The 18,666-nt window shown below is 29.9% G+C and overlaps 3 protein-coding genes across 12 annotated transcripts; 2 read left to right on the forward strand and 1 right to left on the reverse strand.

The window, feature by feature from the left end:
• Positions 1–214: 214 nt before the first annotated feature.
• Positions 215–10,719, forward strand: EMC1 (ER membrane protein complex subunit 1). Of its 8 annotated transcripts, none has more exons than XR_013037138.1 (17): positions 216–459; positions 599–714; positions 1,364–1,547; positions 2,653–2,706; positions 3,169–3,324; positions 3,421–3,757; positions 3,842–4,145; positions 4,466–4,486; positions 5,023–5,195; positions 5,332–5,493; positions 5,571–5,855; positions 5,928–6,123; positions 7,336–7,533; positions 7,604–7,729; positions 7,811–8,038; positions 8,385–8,603; positions 8,766–10,719. XR_013037138.1 is itself a non-coding variant. In XM_076528555.1 (16 exons), exons 1-16 carry the CDS (start codon positions 308–310, stop codon positions 8,543–8,545), a joined length of 2,850 nt encoding a protein of 949 aa, XP_076384670.1. In that variant the 5' UTR covers positions 215–307; the 3' UTR covers positions 8,546–8,680. The 8 variants fall into 8 exon arrangements, 6 of the variants coding, with proteins under 6 accessions (XP_076384670.1, XP_076384669.1, XP_076384671.1 ...); XR_013037139.1 differs by having other exon boundaries at positions 9,756–10,719; XM_076528555.1 differs by lacking the exon at positions 8,766–10,719 and having other exon boundaries at positions 215–459; positions 5,574–5,855; positions 8,385–8,680.
• Tti1 (Telo2 interacting protein 1) lies at positions 10,625–16,301 on the reverse strand. 3 transcript variants are annotated; one of them, XM_076528550.1, is made up of 14 exons: positions 15,603–16,300; positions 15,278–15,414; positions 14,823–15,000; positions 14,564–14,741; positions 14,147–14,469; positions 13,859–14,070; positions 13,202–13,600; positions 12,894–13,133; positions 12,279–12,818; positions 11,914–12,208; positions 11,413–11,641; positions 11,203–11,337; positions 11,004–11,107; positions 10,625–10,829 (listed from the first exon to the last, which is right to left on the reverse strand). In XM_076528550.1, the coding sequence occupies exons 1-13, from the start codon at positions 15,794–15,796 to the stop codon at positions 11,015–11,017; spliced, it is 3,153 nt and encodes a 1,050-aa protein (XP_076384665.1). In that variant the 5' UTR covers positions 15,797–16,300; the 3' UTR covers positions 10,625–10,829; positions 11,004–11,014. The 3 variants fall into 3 exon arrangements, with proteins under 3 accessions (XP_076384665.1, XP_076384668.1, XP_076384664.1); XM_076528553.1 differs by having other exon boundaries at positions 10,625–11,107; positions 14,823–14,925; positions 15,603–16,301; XM_076528549.1 differs by having other exon boundaries at positions 10,625–11,107.
• A 113-nt stretch (positions 16,302–16,414) lies between these two features.
• LOC117219898 (eukaryotic initiation factor 4A-III) lies at positions 16,415–18,572 on the forward strand. The gene is made up of 6 exons (XM_076528560.1): positions 16,415–16,563; positions 16,646–16,825; positions 16,998–17,333; positions 17,412–17,634; positions 17,707–17,961; positions 18,031–18,572. Exons 2-6 carry the CDS (start codon positions 16,681–16,683, stop codon positions 18,281–18,283), a joined length of 1,212 nt encoding a protein of 403 aa, XP_076384675.1. The 5' UTR covers positions 16,415–16,563; positions 16,646–16,680; the 3' UTR covers positions 18,284–18,572.
• The last annotated feature ends 94 nt before the right edge of the window (positions 18,573–18,666 follow it).

Here is an 18,666-nt window from a genome sequence, read left to right on the forward strand (position 1 = left end):
TAAAATGTAGATAAATTATAAAAACAGTAATCATTGTTAAAGAAAAAGATAAGAAAGGTAAGTTTCTGATTTAAATATGTATTGTAATCCTATAAGGAAGGAAGTTTCCATGAATTGTCATAGATATCAAACTGAAGCAGAAATTTTACATACAACTTCAATTCTTTTTTTTACATACTCAATGATTGTATCATTGGTGGTGGTGGTGGTGGTAGTGGTGAAGTAGAGCCCACCAAATTTGTGTACGCTAAAGCATAGATGGGTGATGTGATACCATTGATACGTTCTACGTTCACAGTCTCAGTACATGATCGTCATGGCTCCGCTCGTATGGAGTTCTAGAGGGAATATTAACCGGTTTTTAACTGATGTTCAAATATTACAATGCTTTATTGTGTTAATCGGTCTGTTTAATTTATCTGTGTGTCTCTACGAAGATCAAATCGGAAAATTCGATTGGTAAAATGTTTCGTATTCTAAAACAAATGTTGATTGTAATGCTGAAACGCTTAAATAATGCAGTAGCATGCTTCCGTGTTTGACAGTTTATCTACTAATCAAATTACACTAAACAGAAAATGTATTACTTTATTTGCAGGAAACAGAATTATGTTGGTAAAATCAAGTTCGCTAGTTTTGACACAGTCTCAACAGCAAAAAAAATTATTGTTGCTACTGAGGAAAATGTTATTGCTGCGTTAAACCTTAAGTCAGGTAGAGAGAGAGTTTATAAATATTAGTATAAAATCGATTATATATAACAAACGTAATTTCCTTTGCACTTATAACTGAGAATTTATAGTCATTAATTACTAATATAATTAACTAGCAAGCGAATATTTTTGCCTTTTAATATTTACATTGTTCTATATTGTGGGTGAAAAAATTAATGAATACTTATCTCTTAAAAGCATAATTTCTTGAATAGATGAATTTTAACCTTTCGACTTTAAATGATAATATACACAATATCATATTAGAATAACTGTACTATAGTTAATAATAAATTAAACATATATTAAAACATTCATAGTGTTATGTTAGAGCATGCTGCAGTCAAAAGGTTAAATCGTACAAAATAACACAGTGTTAACCTACAATAGTAGTGATTTGATGACAAATTGACTCTGTATCAATGATAATGAGTTGAATTCAAATTGATTCTATATGATAACTACACATGGTGACTACATATTGATATGGAGTCTATTTGACAAAAAGTGAGCATTATTGATACAGAGTTAATTTGAAGTCACATTATCAATAGTGATATTAAAACATTGGTTATCATTTAAAGGTTAAATGGAAAATGTACATAAATAAGTATACATGTAAAAATACATCAAAAAATTTATTTATTTAGGACAAATCTTATGGAGACGTGTATTAGAAAAGGGATATGCAGGTCATATTCGTGCAATGGGAGGAGTTGCAGATGGAGATTTAGTATCTATAAGCGGAGGAGTACCAGCTATTGTTCGTGCATGGGATTTAGCTACAGGTCACATCCTTCATGAATGGCCCATGGCAGAACAAAATCCAGATAGGTTAATATTATTTTTAGAAATAACTTGTTTGTGATAAATTACCTCTACTACTTTTGTTGTTACATGCAAAGTGTTAGCTCTAATACGATATATGATATTTCATCTACTTACAGTCAACTGACAGAAAAAAGTTTAGAATAAAAATTGCAGGCTATGCAAATAGATATCAGTAAAAAAAAATTTTGGAAACAATTTGTTATCATGGTAAAATTGAGGTGACGTTTGGTTTTCAAATATTAACACATTTTTTTTACCATATTGTAAAGGACATTGAAATGAATTCAAAACACATATTACATGATATTTTCATGAACATATTACCTGATTTACATTGGTGGAAATGTAAAATATTTAGCTTTACGTTGTATTTGATTTCAAGATGATAAGAAAAATGCACTTTATTTAACTACATAATCGAAATGCATTTCGCCGTCCATGACAGAGTACACTGTTTCTTTACAGAAGTTTGAATGTGTTGCTGCTGTTAGTAAAAATATCATGTAATATGTATTTTTAATTCATCTTGATACCCTCTACAATACAGTACAAAAAATATATATGTTCCTGTTTGTTAAATTAAAGATGACCTTGACTTTGTCATAAAAACAAACTGTTTTAGAAATTTTGTTACTGATATGTATTATACACTATAATTTTTATTCTAAACTTTTTTTTGCATACATCGCATTAGAGGTAACATTCTGAATATAAATATAGTAGATCCTGTTTATTTAGGCCATGTTAGGACTATTGTCCTTGAGTTCGATGATAAATATCCAAATTATTGATTGCCTCGACTAAGTGGTAACTCAAATAAGTAAAATCTACTGTGTTGATATCTAAATATCTAAACAGATCAAAATGATTGGATTAAGATTTTTTATTTGACAATTATTTAAATTATGAAAATGGTTTTATGAAAGATTACTGCATAAATTTGTTTATTCAAAGAAATTAAAAAATTACATTATATTATCATATTAAATTTTAATACATTGCTTCATAATGATAATAAAAACTAACTAAACTATGTAGACTAATGGTATAGTCTACAAACAAAATACAGTGTGCATAATAACAGGAAATTTTAATTATTAATTTTCAGACGATTCTCTCCATTTATATCTTTTTCTACATTGGGATTGTACAGTGCTAACAGGTTTCTTTACCCTTATTTAATGCACAATCTACATGTAGTATATGTACATTCACTCGATGATTACGGGTTTCTCACATTTATGATGTATTGCTCTTAATATAATTTTACAATTGTATTTTGAACTAAATTTATAAAGTTCTCTTGATTCTAAAGAAATATGTAATATGCACACAAAACTGAAAGAGTCTTAGATCTTAGGAAAATATGACTATAAATTTGTAAAGCTAATATACTTCAATATTTTGTAATACTATTTTATGTAATTTGTACGCATCACGTAATAACTACATTACAGCACCACACATCATGATAGTGTTTCATGTACTTAATATATGATTTTTAAAAAGTATTGTGTACACAGTTGATGTATAATTAATATTATCGCAATATGAAATATTATTTCGCAGCTAATATAATATATATTATTAATTTTAACATCCTCGATTTTGTTTTGCTATTCAGAATCAAAGATGTAAAATGGCACATAAAAGATGGTATGCTACATCATATTCTACCTACTTATAATAGCGATATTAAAGTAACATCATATGATAGTAAAACAGGACACAAACTTCAAACAAGGAGAGTTCATGCACCATTTATAAGTCAAGAAACAGAGTAAGGAACTATATTAAATTATAACTGCTTATCTATTGCAGCTGATCATATTGCTTAAACAGAGTGTTAGTAACTACTATATTTTCATTTCTCTAGATGTGTTCTGGCAGCTCCATATCTTGCATGTTTAAAAGGGGATAGCTCATTAGCTGTACTGTTCTTAATACACTTATTTGATGCAAATGCTGAACCAGAATCAGTTACAATAAATACAATATTTGGTGCTGGTGCACAAGGTCCATATCATTTAGAACCAGTTTTAGGTGAAGAACCTGTTGTATCAATTAGTGCAGATGGTAACCAAAGGAAACGAATACTTGTGGTAAGAGATGCTGTCATTCCTATTCAAAGAGATATAGCTGGTGATGCTATGCTCTATACTGTTTCGGTTGACAATGAGAAAGTGCTTCTGGAAACAACATATAAAGCTGGAGTAAGTACTTCACTTTTCTCTAAAAAATGTATAAAAATCTTATTTATTTACAAGTTATTAACATATTAAATTGTTTAATTTTAGACAACTGAAATTACAGCCACAGAACTTTTAACATCGGCACCTATGCCGAATTTATCCATGACTCTAACACATTCCTCATTGATATCACCAAAAGTCATGTCATCAGTTTGTCCTCGACAAGCAAAAGGCATAACGTGTCGTCACTTATTGTGTTCAGAAGATCATAGTGTCTCACTATTGCAACATAATAAATTAATATGGACTAGGGAAGAAGCACTTGCTAGTATTGTGGCTGTGGACATTATAGAGTTGCCTATGTCTGATAGAGAACAGGCTATTGAAACAGAATTTGATCAGAAAGAAAGTGAGTATAGAATATGTGTTACCTTTCTGCTTATGAAAGTACACTAAAAACTTATGTCAAATAAAATAAATAATATTTTTATTTCATATTACGGAACTCACAAATATAAATAATATTATATATGACGATATTATAAACTAAATAATTATTGGATTTTGTGGTGTATCCTGAGTTATTACATATATTTGAATATGTTTATAAAATGTTAAATTCTACTATGAATGTTAAAAGTACCAAAAAAAATCAAAATTACATTTCTTAACAAAAATTAATTAGATAAGTTATATTAATTGTATTTTTTTGTGAATGGCTGCTGGCAGGTATTGATGTAGACAGTTCATGTAAGTAGTGAAGCAGCGAGGGCTGGTTTGAAAATTACTTTGTTATCCTGCTGTTGATTAGATTTATACGCATGTGTTGATTTTTTTTAGATACTCATGGAAATATAAAGTGAACATTTTTGCAACTAATAAATATTTCCTATCTATTATCTAGGAGAATTTTCATAACATTGCAATTAGTATTTGCATGAAAGTTATAAATATTTTGTAATTTAAAAAGTATTTCTCTTTGAAGGAATTATAACTGAAATGTTTGGATTTGATTAATTAATATGATTTAGTATTATGCATGAGAGAAATTATATAAATGCAAATAATATAAGAACATTATTTGTATTTTCAAGTTTATAGAGTTTTAAAGCAATATTTGATTAGGTCGTTTTAGTACCACATCAACCACGTGCTACTTGTTATCATTTCAGTTCTGCAGCTAAATACGTTATTGTTTTCAAATAACAGTAGTGTGCAAGAGAACTGTTTACAGTGCCTTTATTGTACGAATAATATATAATTTCATAATTTTGTGTTATAATTAGGGGATGTGTTAAGTATGATGATCAGAAGAGTCAGCTCACAATTCAAACAGGCAAAAGCATTTGTCCAATCTATATTGAGTATTCCACCACAACCTTCCAATCAACGTACTGACTTGGTACAAGACAAATTTGGGTTACATAAAATGATTGTACTTGTTACATCAACTGGAAAAGTATGATTTTATTTTATGGCTAGTAATTAATGGATAGTATGTATTAATAAATAGAAATACATTAGCTATTCATTGTAGCTATTAGCTATTAACATACTTTGTTTGTGTAATACACAATGAATAATCTTTTTTTCAGTTATACGGCATCGAAACTAGGAAAGGCGAAATTATATGGCAGCTTAGAGTCCCAAGCATTCGAGGTTTTGTCAAAAGATCTGATGCGATAGTTTTATATGTGCAACGTGGCAGCAGACATTTTCCTTATCCTCCACAGTGTACACTATTAGCAGAAGATAAAGTATATTTTCAATACATTAAAAAGAAAAGATTCCTTTTTGAGATTTAAGATTCCACGATATACTATAAATATTTTAGAAGACAGGAGAGGGAATTCTATACACATTTAATCCAATTACTGGTCAACCGTTAGATGGATTAATAAAATTAGGATATAAAATAAAGCAATCTATGTTGCTTCATATTACAACTGATGATTTCTTACGAATTATTCTTATCCTTGATAATCGGGATAAAGCGTATGTATATCCCGAGGAAGCAACGGCAATGGTAGCATCGCTTGGTAAAAACATATATATGTTCACCGCTGATCAAACAACAGGTGTATTATCTGGATTTTCTCTTTCATATAGTACATCTGAGGTACATATACGAAAACCTATATAAATTATGTAATATGTCAAAATATTTGTTTAAATTTAATTTATTGTGCAGGAACTTATCGCTCATAAGGTATGGGAGCTATTACTTTCACCGAGAAACCAAAGAATAACACACGTTGTATCGAAAAATCCAATAGAACGTGTTCACTCTCAAGGCAGAGTTTTGAGTGATAGATCTGTTCTGTACAAATATATTAATCCTAATTTGGTTGCCATAGTAACTGAAGGTGTTGGATATACCAATAAAAGTAAGTTCACTCATAACATAACAAAATTATTACATTTAACCCTCACACGCTGAATCGTTTATGACCGCGAGCGGCGGACTCAGGGTCCATGCTGGGCTAAGTTTGGATTTCATTACTTAATATTTGAATATATAGGGTTTTATGGATACATTTATTTGTAAATTATATATTATTCTTTATTATTAATGCATAAAATACTATTTTTTTACTGTATGTGTATTGCATACATATTCATATCTGGCAGTCTTCGTATTTCTGTGTATATTTATTATCGTTACTGATGTATAGGCTGTATCTTCCACGTTTCCAATGACTGGTGCAAGATTCCCTAATTCTACGGAATTTTCGGTCATAGCTTCAATAGCATGTACAACATGAGGTTGAACTGTTTCCGTATTTTCAAATGTAGCATCACGTTGGTTTATATCTTTACGCGACACACAACGACTGTTGTCTCACGGAGTGTGACTTTGAATAAGAGTAATAAGTTAACCGCGATGCTAACCACAACTACATTTCGCGATATAGGTAAACATAAACATTGTATGAGTCCGTCAGGAAAAAGTTAAAATACATTCAACATATAACAAAAAGATTATAGTTAAAGTACTAGTGTAATAAATCGTACCGAATGGCCCAGGTACGCAAAGCTCTTTCCATGACCCGCGTGGTCATAAAACAACATTGACTGTAGATTGACTAACTCCTGGACTCGTTTTTCCTAAAAATCGTCAGTTACACTGATTTAACCCTTTCGGTACAAGCGCCGGATATATCCGGCATCCATCTAGTCACCTGTGTGGCCGAGCGCCGGATATATCCGGCATCCATCTGATGACCAATATGGACGAGTGCCGAATACATATGACATCCATGTAAGATGTATGAAAGATTTAGAAACGGATTAAGCACAGTCATTACTTAACGCTTGAGAAAATCTTCGTACAAAAGTGGACTGACCCTGCGTTATGTGCGCATTTTCGGCGCGGCACCCCGTACAGTGGGAGTGTCACGGCGGACAACGCGCTCGTACCGAAAGGGTTAATAGTGTATCATTTCCGCTCCTCTATTCCTTACCTCTCATCCTCCCTTCGCGAAGTCAAGGTTTATCAGAACCAGGACTGAGACTTCATTCCGATCGAATATTCACGTAAAAACTTGCGATTAATTATGAACATTAATACATTTTTACCATTAATTTATGTTTTACAGATACGCTTAATCTATATTTATTGGATGCAGTGTCCGGAGCAATGATATTTTCTATTATACACAAAAGAGTGCGTGGTCCAGCCCACGTTGTACATTCAGAAAATTGGATAGTATATAGTTATTTTAATGAAAAAAGTCGTAGGACCGAGATTGCTAGTCTAGAACTTTATGAAGGAGAACAGCAGAGCAATACCACAGGTAAAACTTTTTAAAACTGTTAATACATTCGTTTTAATTCATTGACAAAATTATTCACATATCTTTTCAGTGTTCTCGTCTTTATCTACCACTCAATTGCCGATTGTGGAAAGGCAGGCTTTCATTTTCCCTGCAGCAATAGAATCAATGCGGGAGACTATCACAGAGAAGGGTATTACAAGCAAGCATATTATAGGTGAAATATTTATGTATTATTTGTCAAAACTTTGAATGGAAATACAATATATATATATATATTATAAATTATATTTCACAGTGGCCCTTGCCAATGGTGGTGTATTAGAGTTACCATGGAAGATGGTGGATCCACGACGGCCTATTAATCCAGAAATACGCGAGGAAGGTGTAATACCATATATGCCAGAAATACCCATTCAAATGGACGCAATAATTAATTATAATCAAAGCGTGTTTAGGGTGTCGGGTGTTCACACTAGTCCTAGTGGCCTTGAAAGTACTTGCTTAGTTTTTGTACATGGTCTTGGTAAGTATTTCATTAGTATATTTATATTTTATTATGCTATTAAGTTAATGCAAATATAATATGGCCGATTTCGAATTGAAATTGTCTCAAATTGAACTTTACTAACCGAAATAAGAACCATTATTATCAGATAAGGTAAGCAATAAATAAGCATTAAGATGACATGTGACAAGTGATACAAACAATAAGATTTATTAGAATAATGATTTGTAAAATATGAAGTTAAAGAATTCTGCTATTATTTTTGCACTAACTTAGTAATATATGAATAATGATATAACGAATAATATGATGATTAATGAATAATATGTTACAATTAATTATACATATTATATAATTATTACAGACTTATTCTATACGCGCGTGGCACCATCTAAAACGTTTGATGTTCTTAAAGAAGATTTCGATTATTACCTAATTATGATAGTGTTAGCAGGGCTCTTAATTTCATCATATGTTACAAAGAAGTTAGCTTCACAGAAAGCGCAGAAGCAAGCATGGAAATGATGATTCATTTTTCTTGAAAAATTAGTGCATAACATTCTTAAGTATCCGTTTCTTGAAGGTAAAACATTTTGCTAATGATAATTTGTAAAGAAAAGATACTGTTTTATAAAAAGATAATGTTACTGCAAAAGTAAATGTTAATAGTTTATTATATTACCTGAAATATCGAAACGTATTATATATATATATATTATTTGTTTGTTTATTTCTATTGATGCAGAACACACACTCTACAGCGATAACATATATCTGAATATTCGAGACAAAGTGTACTAGTCATTGTATGAAAAGTGGACCATGATCACTAATTAGATCACTAAAATAACTGACAACATGCTCAAGCTATAATTAATTTTTCGTTCAAAATACAGTGCTCTCTCGAAAATTTCTAATAATAATGTTTGTTTTATTATAAGTACAAATGTTATTATTACGACTATATTTTTCTGGTGGAAAATAAGATCATGTTTGACTTTATTTAAAATGACAAATAAGGGGCTTTTTTGCGTAATTCCCATAGATACCAAGATAATAAGTTTAAAATTTTCGAGAGACAACTGTATATACATAGTTACAGATTTCTTTATTATGCGAACACTGTACAGTGACAAATTTCAAATCATCAAATATCAAACTAAAATGAAATATATTGTGATTTTTGCAAAAAGATTTTATTTTTCGACACAGCATAAGACATTATTTCTTCTTTTAATTGCTCATAAATATGATAAGATATACCAGTAAAAATTTTACATAGTCCAAGAGCTACGTTCGTCCTTATTAGCAGATTTTATGTTATATCGAGCATCTAGATTTTCTATTTGTTTGAAACTTTCAGCACTACTCCTGATAGTCATCTTAAACGTATTTGTTCTACGTATTAAGAGAATCGAGATTCTCCGAGTGCAATGTTATTAGTATTAATTTAAAATCTCCCACATTTCTATAAATGCTTTGTCAGCTGCTGCTAAAGAAAAGCCATATTTTCAAATATCCTATTTAATTTCTTTCAAATTATTATATAGATAATTTTTAACTTGACTGATAAATTCAAAATAAGCAAATCTGGAGGCAAAAATATATTGTCAATTAATGTAGATACATTTAGGCAATTTACTTCAATAACACACAACAACACTAATTTATCACTTGTAACAATGTTTTATCACCCTAGTAATGCTAGTATTTCCTTTTGTTTTTTTTCTGTTAGATGAGGATCGCAGACTGTGTGTAAGTTTGGGTCTGGAATATAAATATTTTAAACATTACGATTGCAGCAATAGTGTTTTAAAAATAACACTCTTCTTGCATCAAATGGTATTGCTACAATCTATGTTTCTTTCTATTTTAATGTGCATGCATATGCACTCTATAATATTGCTTTTAAACAAAATTGTGGTGGGAAACAGTTTCAATGTACATAATACATGCAAATTTATTGTTTTGCATTTTATAAGTATATTAATTTATTTCTGCCTATACTTTTCTTCATCTTATGAAAGCAATAACAAATGATACTAGAAAACTTTTAACTAGAACAATTTTATTACATTTTTTAAACATTCGAAAAGGAATAAAGTTATAAATATACATAGTATACGTACTGAAAATTTCAAATCTTTAGCATTTGTAAACATTTTCCTTCTTGTTTTTGAAATGAAATCAAATTTGTTGACCATTACTAGTAAAGTATTGAAACATTGATAGATCTTTTATTTAAATATATAAAGTTACACAAAAAGGGTATCAATTTAGCACATGCCACAGTACAAATGTATGATTTTACTTATTATGTATTTATAATTGAAAATTAAATAATTTTTACCATCTGTGAATAAGAAACATAAAATCATTTTTTTCATAGAATAGTAATTTGCTTTGTAGATATATGTGAAATTTCTAATAGACATAAGTTATTGTTATTGAAATAGGAATGTAAACTGTAATGTCACAAAAATGTGAAGTTTGGAGTATCATTACGAAATATAAATTGTATACAAAATAATATTGTGAGCAGTGTTTCCACTTATATTCTTATCTTAGTATAACGATTTTGGTAGTTGCATTATAAACATAGTAGACTATTAAAAATGTTATTATTTATTATAATACAAATCTTTGTGTTTTGTACAATATGTTACAATATTAATAATGCAATAATTATGTTACATTTACGTTAATGTCTTCTTTTTTTCACCATGTGTCCAAAAATCGTCGTCTTTTATGTATTTTACAATAATTTGGCACTTTCATAATACTGGTTTGTTGATATGCTTGTAATTATCTGAAAAAGCAACAAAATAATAAATGGTTTATAGTGTGTTTATTAACATAGCTCTATATGCTGTTTTGTAATCAACATAACAATGATAATCTGTTAGAATACAAATCTTTGTATTTTATACAAAATGTTACAATATTGATGATGTAATAACTACGGTAAATACGTTGACATTACTTCTTTTTTCATTACATTTCCAATGATAAATCTTTATCTTCTATGTATTTTATAATCATTTGAACATTTTTATGATACTCATTTGTTGAAATCTTTTCAGTTATCTGAAAAAGCAACAAAACAATAAATAATTTAATATATGATCTAATAATTATGTTAATAGCAATAAACACTGTTTTGTAATCTATATAAAAATTACCGTTAAAATTTTCATGTTGAAGGTTTCATCAGAAGGAATTTTCGATATTTTTGAATTAAAAATACTCAGACATTTCATCAAAACAATATCTTCATTGTAATCAGCAATTTCTTTATATAATTGAATACAGCAAGACTATTTATGAAAGAAAAGACACGTATGTATAAATTGAAAAATATGAAGACATATATTTTCTATATTATTATTTACTTGTAATACAGGATGCTGATGTTTACTGAGGTAAGGTTCTGCAATACTTAAAACATTCCACGTATCTTTTTCAAGAAAATTTAAATTCTTCACGGTTGCACCCAGTGACGAAAGTAGTTCTTTTTGTAATTTATAAGTTTGAGTAAATTTATAAATATTTTCCGTATTCTTATTATAACTTTCCTTTGCTGATACATTTAAGAACTTTGAAAGTGCTGGTAAAACTTGCCTAAAGTTAATAGTATGTATAGTATGTATGTATATGTATGTATGTATAAAGTTAATATAGTATGATTAATTGAATATCGTTTCATGCCATACGTATTATTATTATTTAAAACTACGACAAAAAACGACGTATTTACTAAAAATATTGTGACTATACAAATTTTCGTTAAAATAAATAGTGATTGCAAACTTATTGGTATAATTGGATTACTGTCTATTATTTGTAAAATTGGAATAATTTTTCTCTAATAAAAATATGTACAGAAAACTTACTTAAGAGTTCTAAATTTAATGAAATCTTTTGAAACATGACCAAGGACATTTAATAATTGCCATGCTCGATTAATTATTAATACATTTTCATCTTGAAATCGGTCTACCAACGGATGCCATAGCAAATGTACAATTGGTAATAATTGATTTTCCCATTCAGCTAAAATTTCAAGACCTTCTTGTAAAGTGGACAATGCAAGTAGCGATTTTTCCACTTCCTTTGATGAAAGAAAATGTAAACAATGTTGCATCACATCTTTAATCATTTTTACATAAGGAGGTAGATTCTGATCTTCTGTAAATTATACCAATCGCACATCAATTCAAAATTATGAATTTATTTAAATAAAATAATCGATCTTTACCTTCATTATCCATCGTCATATCTACTTGATCATTTTCCACTTCTAATATTTTCTCATCCAAATTAGTATCATTAGGTGGTTCCTCTATTTCTTCAACAATTTCTTTTTCCGATTCATAACACTCTGATAAAGAATGAATAATTTTTTCCGATTTAGTTTCTGCCTTTGTATTTTGTTCCTGTGTTATTGTAGTACGTTGGGGTATGGCCAATTTTTTTATACATATTGAGAATGTAAAAAAAACTTTTAAAAAAGCAAGTGAATTTTTCTTTTGGAAACTGTTATTCAATTGTAAAAATACATCTTCTACAATTTCTTTTAAACAAGGTAACACATCTATTGTACTATACTTCATGACAATTCCGATAACGTCAAGTACACTAGGATTACGTTCTACACGACGCAATTTTACTGTTACGTGGTATGAAAAATAGTCCACGTTCGTGCGTAATAGATCACCCACTGTATCATGCTGTTGAGATTTTGCAATAATTTCAAGAGTTTGAGTTCCAACAAAACTAATCAAACCATGTTTGCTACCTATAAGATAAAAGAATTACGTTATTTAATTAATTTATCATCTGTTACTCTTACGTTATGCAAGTAAAAGATTACCTGCTCTTTCAATAATTAAATATAACGTTTTAAGAAGATATCTATCGTAATTTCGTTTTAAGTTTTGAGCGATTAGTCCCAATCCTTCCAATAATAAGCAACACTGTACTACATTAGCTTGAGCAATGCCCAAGGGTGTGTTTTCAGAACAGTCAATAGGCGGATACCAATGTTCATGAGTTAGATACAAATTGATAACATCATTATAGATTGACAATAGTGAAAAATCTTTCAAAGGCACTACAATTTATAATTAATAGTTAATAACATTATTTTATATCATTCTTATAAAGAATTATTGTATATACCATTTATTATCCAGTTTAGTAATAAGAACAATTCTTTTTTATGTTGTGGGATATCAACTATAAGGCTGCAAATGGTATCAACTAAAATTTTGAGATCCCCAAATTTTCCAAGGTATTTACATAGTACTATGACTTTTTCTTCGCAAGAGTTGTTCTGAATGAATTTAAATCTTCTCCATAAGTGTGACCCATAATAATAAGCTGGATCTTCCAAGTCTTTAACATTTGCAATTTGCAAAATGGATATATTGCTGCAGTCTATTTCGGATACATATACAAGTGCTAAGAGCAACCTTCTTACATGCGATGAAGACATCATGATGCAAGGTAATCTTTGTTCTCCAAGAAGTTTCAAATAACCCGCAATTTGATTTAAGCAAGATAACTGATCACTATCATCTGAGAAACAAATAGTGCTTAATTTATTTCCTGATTAAAAATATATTTTACAACTTACTTTATAACTTAACACTTTGCTGATCAGTCACAAGTATACTCTTGTGTCTGTTCCTGATCGTTAATGATCAGTACACAAGTTAACTTGTATTTCCGACCCATATGTAAAAATAGCTGGCTATACAGATGAGCTTTGACACGAAAGAGCTGATCAGCAAGGTGTTAATTCAGAATATGTAAACATAAAAGTAGAAATCATACCAAACCTCCTGATAATCCTAGGTAATTTTGTAAGTAAGTTATAAAAACTTTCTTCCAATAGTTCCACTAAGGGCTTCATATTCCTATTTTGCATATAGCTTACAGTAATTACGTTTAATGCTTTTTCAGCTTCCTCTTGAATTTCTGGAAATTCATCTTCAGATAGAGATATTAGATACTCAATTAATAACATAACATTTGGTTTCATGTTTCTGTGTAAAAAGTTTATATTATTTCTTTTTAGCAATTTTTTATTAAACAATGTAGATATGAAACAACACTATTCACCTAGGACATGTGGTGAGCAACAGAGAAATTGTGGCAATTAATTCCTTTCTGACTTCCCAGTGAGAATGCTTCTTCAACACATCTAACTGTTGCACAAGTACATTAAGTTTTGTTGCACTAGCATCAAACCATTCTTTGTTTCTTACTGTGCTTTGAAGGTGTTTCCATATTTCACTATTATCAATTATTTGTGCCAAACCTTTTGAAGAATTAATAAAGGTGTCGTTATGTGGTTTCATAAGAATATCTAATGATGGTGTAGCGTCTTCCAGTTTATCTTTCATTACAAGTGAAATTACTCTACCCCAAGCCCTCAATGCCAACTAAAATTTGTTATAAATAAATAAATATATATACGTCATTTTATAATAAATATATTACGTAATATTAAAATTTTTCATAGTTTGTTTACATTACCATTGTTAGTCTATGTCCTTGTATCTCACTACCTATAACTATTTCCAGCAGTCCACTTGCAATACCAGGTAAAAATAACATAATAATTTCAGCTACTTGATCTTGTAGTATAATATCATATCTGTCTGATTGATCATCAACTTGACATAGAGCCATTACTGTCTCCACCGCATGTAATCTATAAAATTACAAGTCATGATTTTATGTATTAATATATTCGTTTACGAGATTGAAAAATATGAAAATTTTTAATATTTACCTGAGTGAGTTTGATTTTTCTGTTCTGCCTATTGTTATAGATAATAATATTCCCTGACCTACCTTCGAGGCATTTTTTCTTACATACAGTGATTCTATAACTTCTGTAAAACACGACTGTATCAAGGTTTTAATGCATAACAGTACAGCTTCTTTTAATTCTTCATGGCCTAAGATCACTAAATAAATTGTATACATTAAATAATTTTATTTAAAACTAAAGCTCTTTTTACATATATTGTTATGACATATTTTGTATTGACATTATTTTGAAACAATACATTAGGATGTATATTATTTTATCAGCCATGCAATTCTTTAAATGTTGCATTCTTGTAACAAATAGTTTTGTACTCACACTCTTCTTACAAATAACACCTCAATTATATTTTATTATAGCAACTTTGTTTCCAAATAATATAATGTGCAAAGAGCTTTAGGTATCATTATATTTACCCATATTTGGTTGAGTTGAATCATATATTTGTATCAAGAGACAGGAGTACAAATTATTAAAATATTCCAATTTAGATATCTTTACTCTTGATAATATCGTTTGCATTGTTTTCACTAATTCTTCTTTCACATTTCTTCTGTAAAATTTAAAATATTTATTGCTTTTCATGCTGTCAATTCTGACTACAGTTACATTTTCAAATTTTATATATTACACAAATATTAACTATAGCCCATAGACTGACAAGTGACATTCTGTGACGTACAAGTGCTGTATCAAAGAGGTTAATGATGTTGTAATTTCTATTTGTTAAATAATATTTACCTCAACGATTCATTTGGCAAATGAGTAATTAGAGGAAATAAGATATATTCTAATAAATCTTGAATAACTTTATCGGAAATGCTTGTTGAAGCAATTGCAACATTGCGTGCGTTGTTTACATTTGGATTTTTCATCAAACGATCACAGAGTGGCTTTAAAACCGTAAATGCTTCTTGTATATGATAGCGTTCCATTTTTATTTAGTAACAAAAATAGAAAACACTAACAATTTTTCACGAACTCGGTTAATAGACCTGCATATTATACGTAAATAATGGTAGACAGAATTAAAAAGCACTTCTGTTTAATAATTCACACGTCGCGCCGACAAGTGGTGCTTTACAGTGCTTTACAATAGTACAGCAGGGATCAGCAATGTAAGATTGGAAGATTTCCTATCTCAGCGCCGTCGGCGGTAGAAAGACAAACTTCAGCTTGTCAGAACGCAACTCTATATGTAGATACATTGGTACATAGATTTATGTACACCACTTCAGCTTTAGCACTGCGCAGAGACCTTCCAGCAACCTGACTGTCCGTGGAATTTCCATTCAAGGCACAGATAGAAATTTGCTTTATGATAGTCATATCCAGTTGCGTTCATTGCCTCAGCCGCAAATGTAATCGAAATAATTTTCGTCATGGAATAAAAATGCATTTATGTGCTATGTAATAACGGTTCCGAGGAAGAAAGTATCTAAATCAGCAATAAAAGGTCTAATGATACCTGCGAAAACTCTTTTAGTTCGAGCCCTGAGACGGCCTAAGTTTTCATTGGTGTGGACACTAACCATAGAGTAAAATAGTGAGGATAGAAATGCTTACTATGGTGCAGCAGAATTGCTCACTAATATGTGGCATGACTGTACAGTTTAATTATGTTTAGTATTTTTTTAGTATGTATGTACATAGCAAAAAGTACATACAGTACATACATACATAACAAGTTTTATCGGACAGTGTAAACAAGTGTTTCAATTTTTGTGTAAAGTTTCCTAACTTGTTGGAAGTACATATCGTTATTCACCGTTATTCTTTTGCAGCATCAGGCCATTAGATTACATACAAATAAACAAAAATGGCAGAAGTAAAATCACGTCGCGTCGCGCAAACAGAAGATTTATCAAATGTTGAGTTTGAAACCAGTGAAGATGTGGAGGTCATTCCCACATTTGATAATATGGGACTCAAAGATGAATTATTACGAGGAATCTATGCCTACGGTATTATAATAATTCTATATTTTTGTGTAGCCTGTACACATAACTTATTTGCCTAGTTTCCGTTTGATTACTTTAATTTACATGACGTCATTGATAATCACTATTAGTCTCATTTCGTTACTATAATTCTCATTTATTTGTAATTCCTATAGATATAATATTTTTATTACAGGTTTCGAGAAACCTTCTGCTATTCAGCAAAGATCTATCAAACCCATAATGAAAGGACGAGACGTAATTGCACAAGCCCAATCTGGTACAGGAAAGACAGCAACATTTTCGATTGCTATACTGCAGTCTTTAGATACACAAGTTAGAGAAACACAAGTCTTGGTACTTTCTCCTACGAGAGAATTGGCAACTCAAATACAAAAGGTTATCCTGGCATTGGGCGATTTTATGAATGTACAGTGTCATGCATGTATTGGAGGTACCAATCTAGGAGAAGACATTAGAAAATTAGATTATGGACAACATGTCGTTTCCGGAACACCTGGCAGAGTATTTGGTAAATACATAACATAGTGAACAAAGCTGATGTTACAAACATAAAATAGATTTATGGATAATTTTATGATATTTTCAGATATGATAAAAAGAAGAGTTCTCAGGACAAGGGCAATTAAGATGCTAGTCCTTGATGAATCAGATGAAATGTTAAACAAAGGTTTTAAGGAACAAATTTATGATGTATACAGATATTTGCCTCCTGCGACACAAGTAGTATTAGTATCTGCTACATTACCACATGAAATTCTTGAAATGACTAGTAAATTTATGACAGATCCAGTTCGTATTTTAGTTAAACGGTAAGATACAGCTTTATAGATTCAACTTTTTGAATCATTGTTTCGACAGCAATAATTCATGATTAATTGCAGCGATGAATTGACATTGGAAGGAATAAAGCAGTTCTTTGTTGCTGTAGAAAGAGAAGAATGGAAATTTGATACGTTATGTGATTTGTATGATACACTGACAATAACACAGGCTGTAATTTTTTGCAACACCAAGCGTAAAGTAGATTGGTTGACAGAAAAAATGAGAGAAGCTAATTTTACAGTCTGCTCAATGCATGGTGACATGCCTCAGAAAGAAAGGGACAACATTATGAAAGAGTTCAGATCTGGTCAAAGGTATGTTCATTAAACGTACATTACTATAAATAAAATGTATGATATTTACAATATTTTTTAATTTTATAGTCGTGTACTAATAACAACTGATGTCTGGGCAAGAGGAATAGATGTACAACAAGTATCCCTTGTAATCAATTATGACTTACCCAACAATCGTGAGTTATACATTCACAGAATAGGTCGGTCAGGTCGTTTTGGTAGAAAGGGTGTTTCTATAAATTTTGTTAAAACTGACGACATTAGGATACTGCGAGACATCGAACAATATTATTCCACACAAATTGACGAGATGCCGATGAATGTAGCGGATTTAATATAAATATTAGACTAAACGACTGTATTAACTAAGAATCTAAACAAAAACTCCCCCGTTTTGTTCTGCATTACTTTATTTATAAAACAAAGTTTAGAACATTTCAAAGATTGCAATTAAGTTTTCAAAAGTTTTGTATCAGATGTCGTACTTATAATTAACTTAAATATAATGTACCAATAGGAACATAAGAATTAAAGCGGAGCGAAAAGATTTATAATTATTATTTGTATTACAGTCTTTATATTGTATTACTTACATCTAACACAATAAAAAGAGTTATGTCAAGAAGAAATTACAGTATTTATTATTGTTGTATAGAGTATATGTGTATTGCAGAGAATAATTCTTTGATATGTACATGCATATTATTTACTAAAGTAAAAGTA

This window comes from Megalopta genalis, chromosome 1, assembly GCF_051020955.1.
Source record: "Megalopta genalis isolate 19385.01 chromosome 1, iyMegGena1_principal, whole genome shotgun sequence".
In the NCBI taxonomy this organism is placed as follows: domain Eukaryota; kingdom Metazoa; phylum Arthropoda; class Insecta; order Hymenoptera; family Halictidae; genus Megalopta; species Megalopta genalis.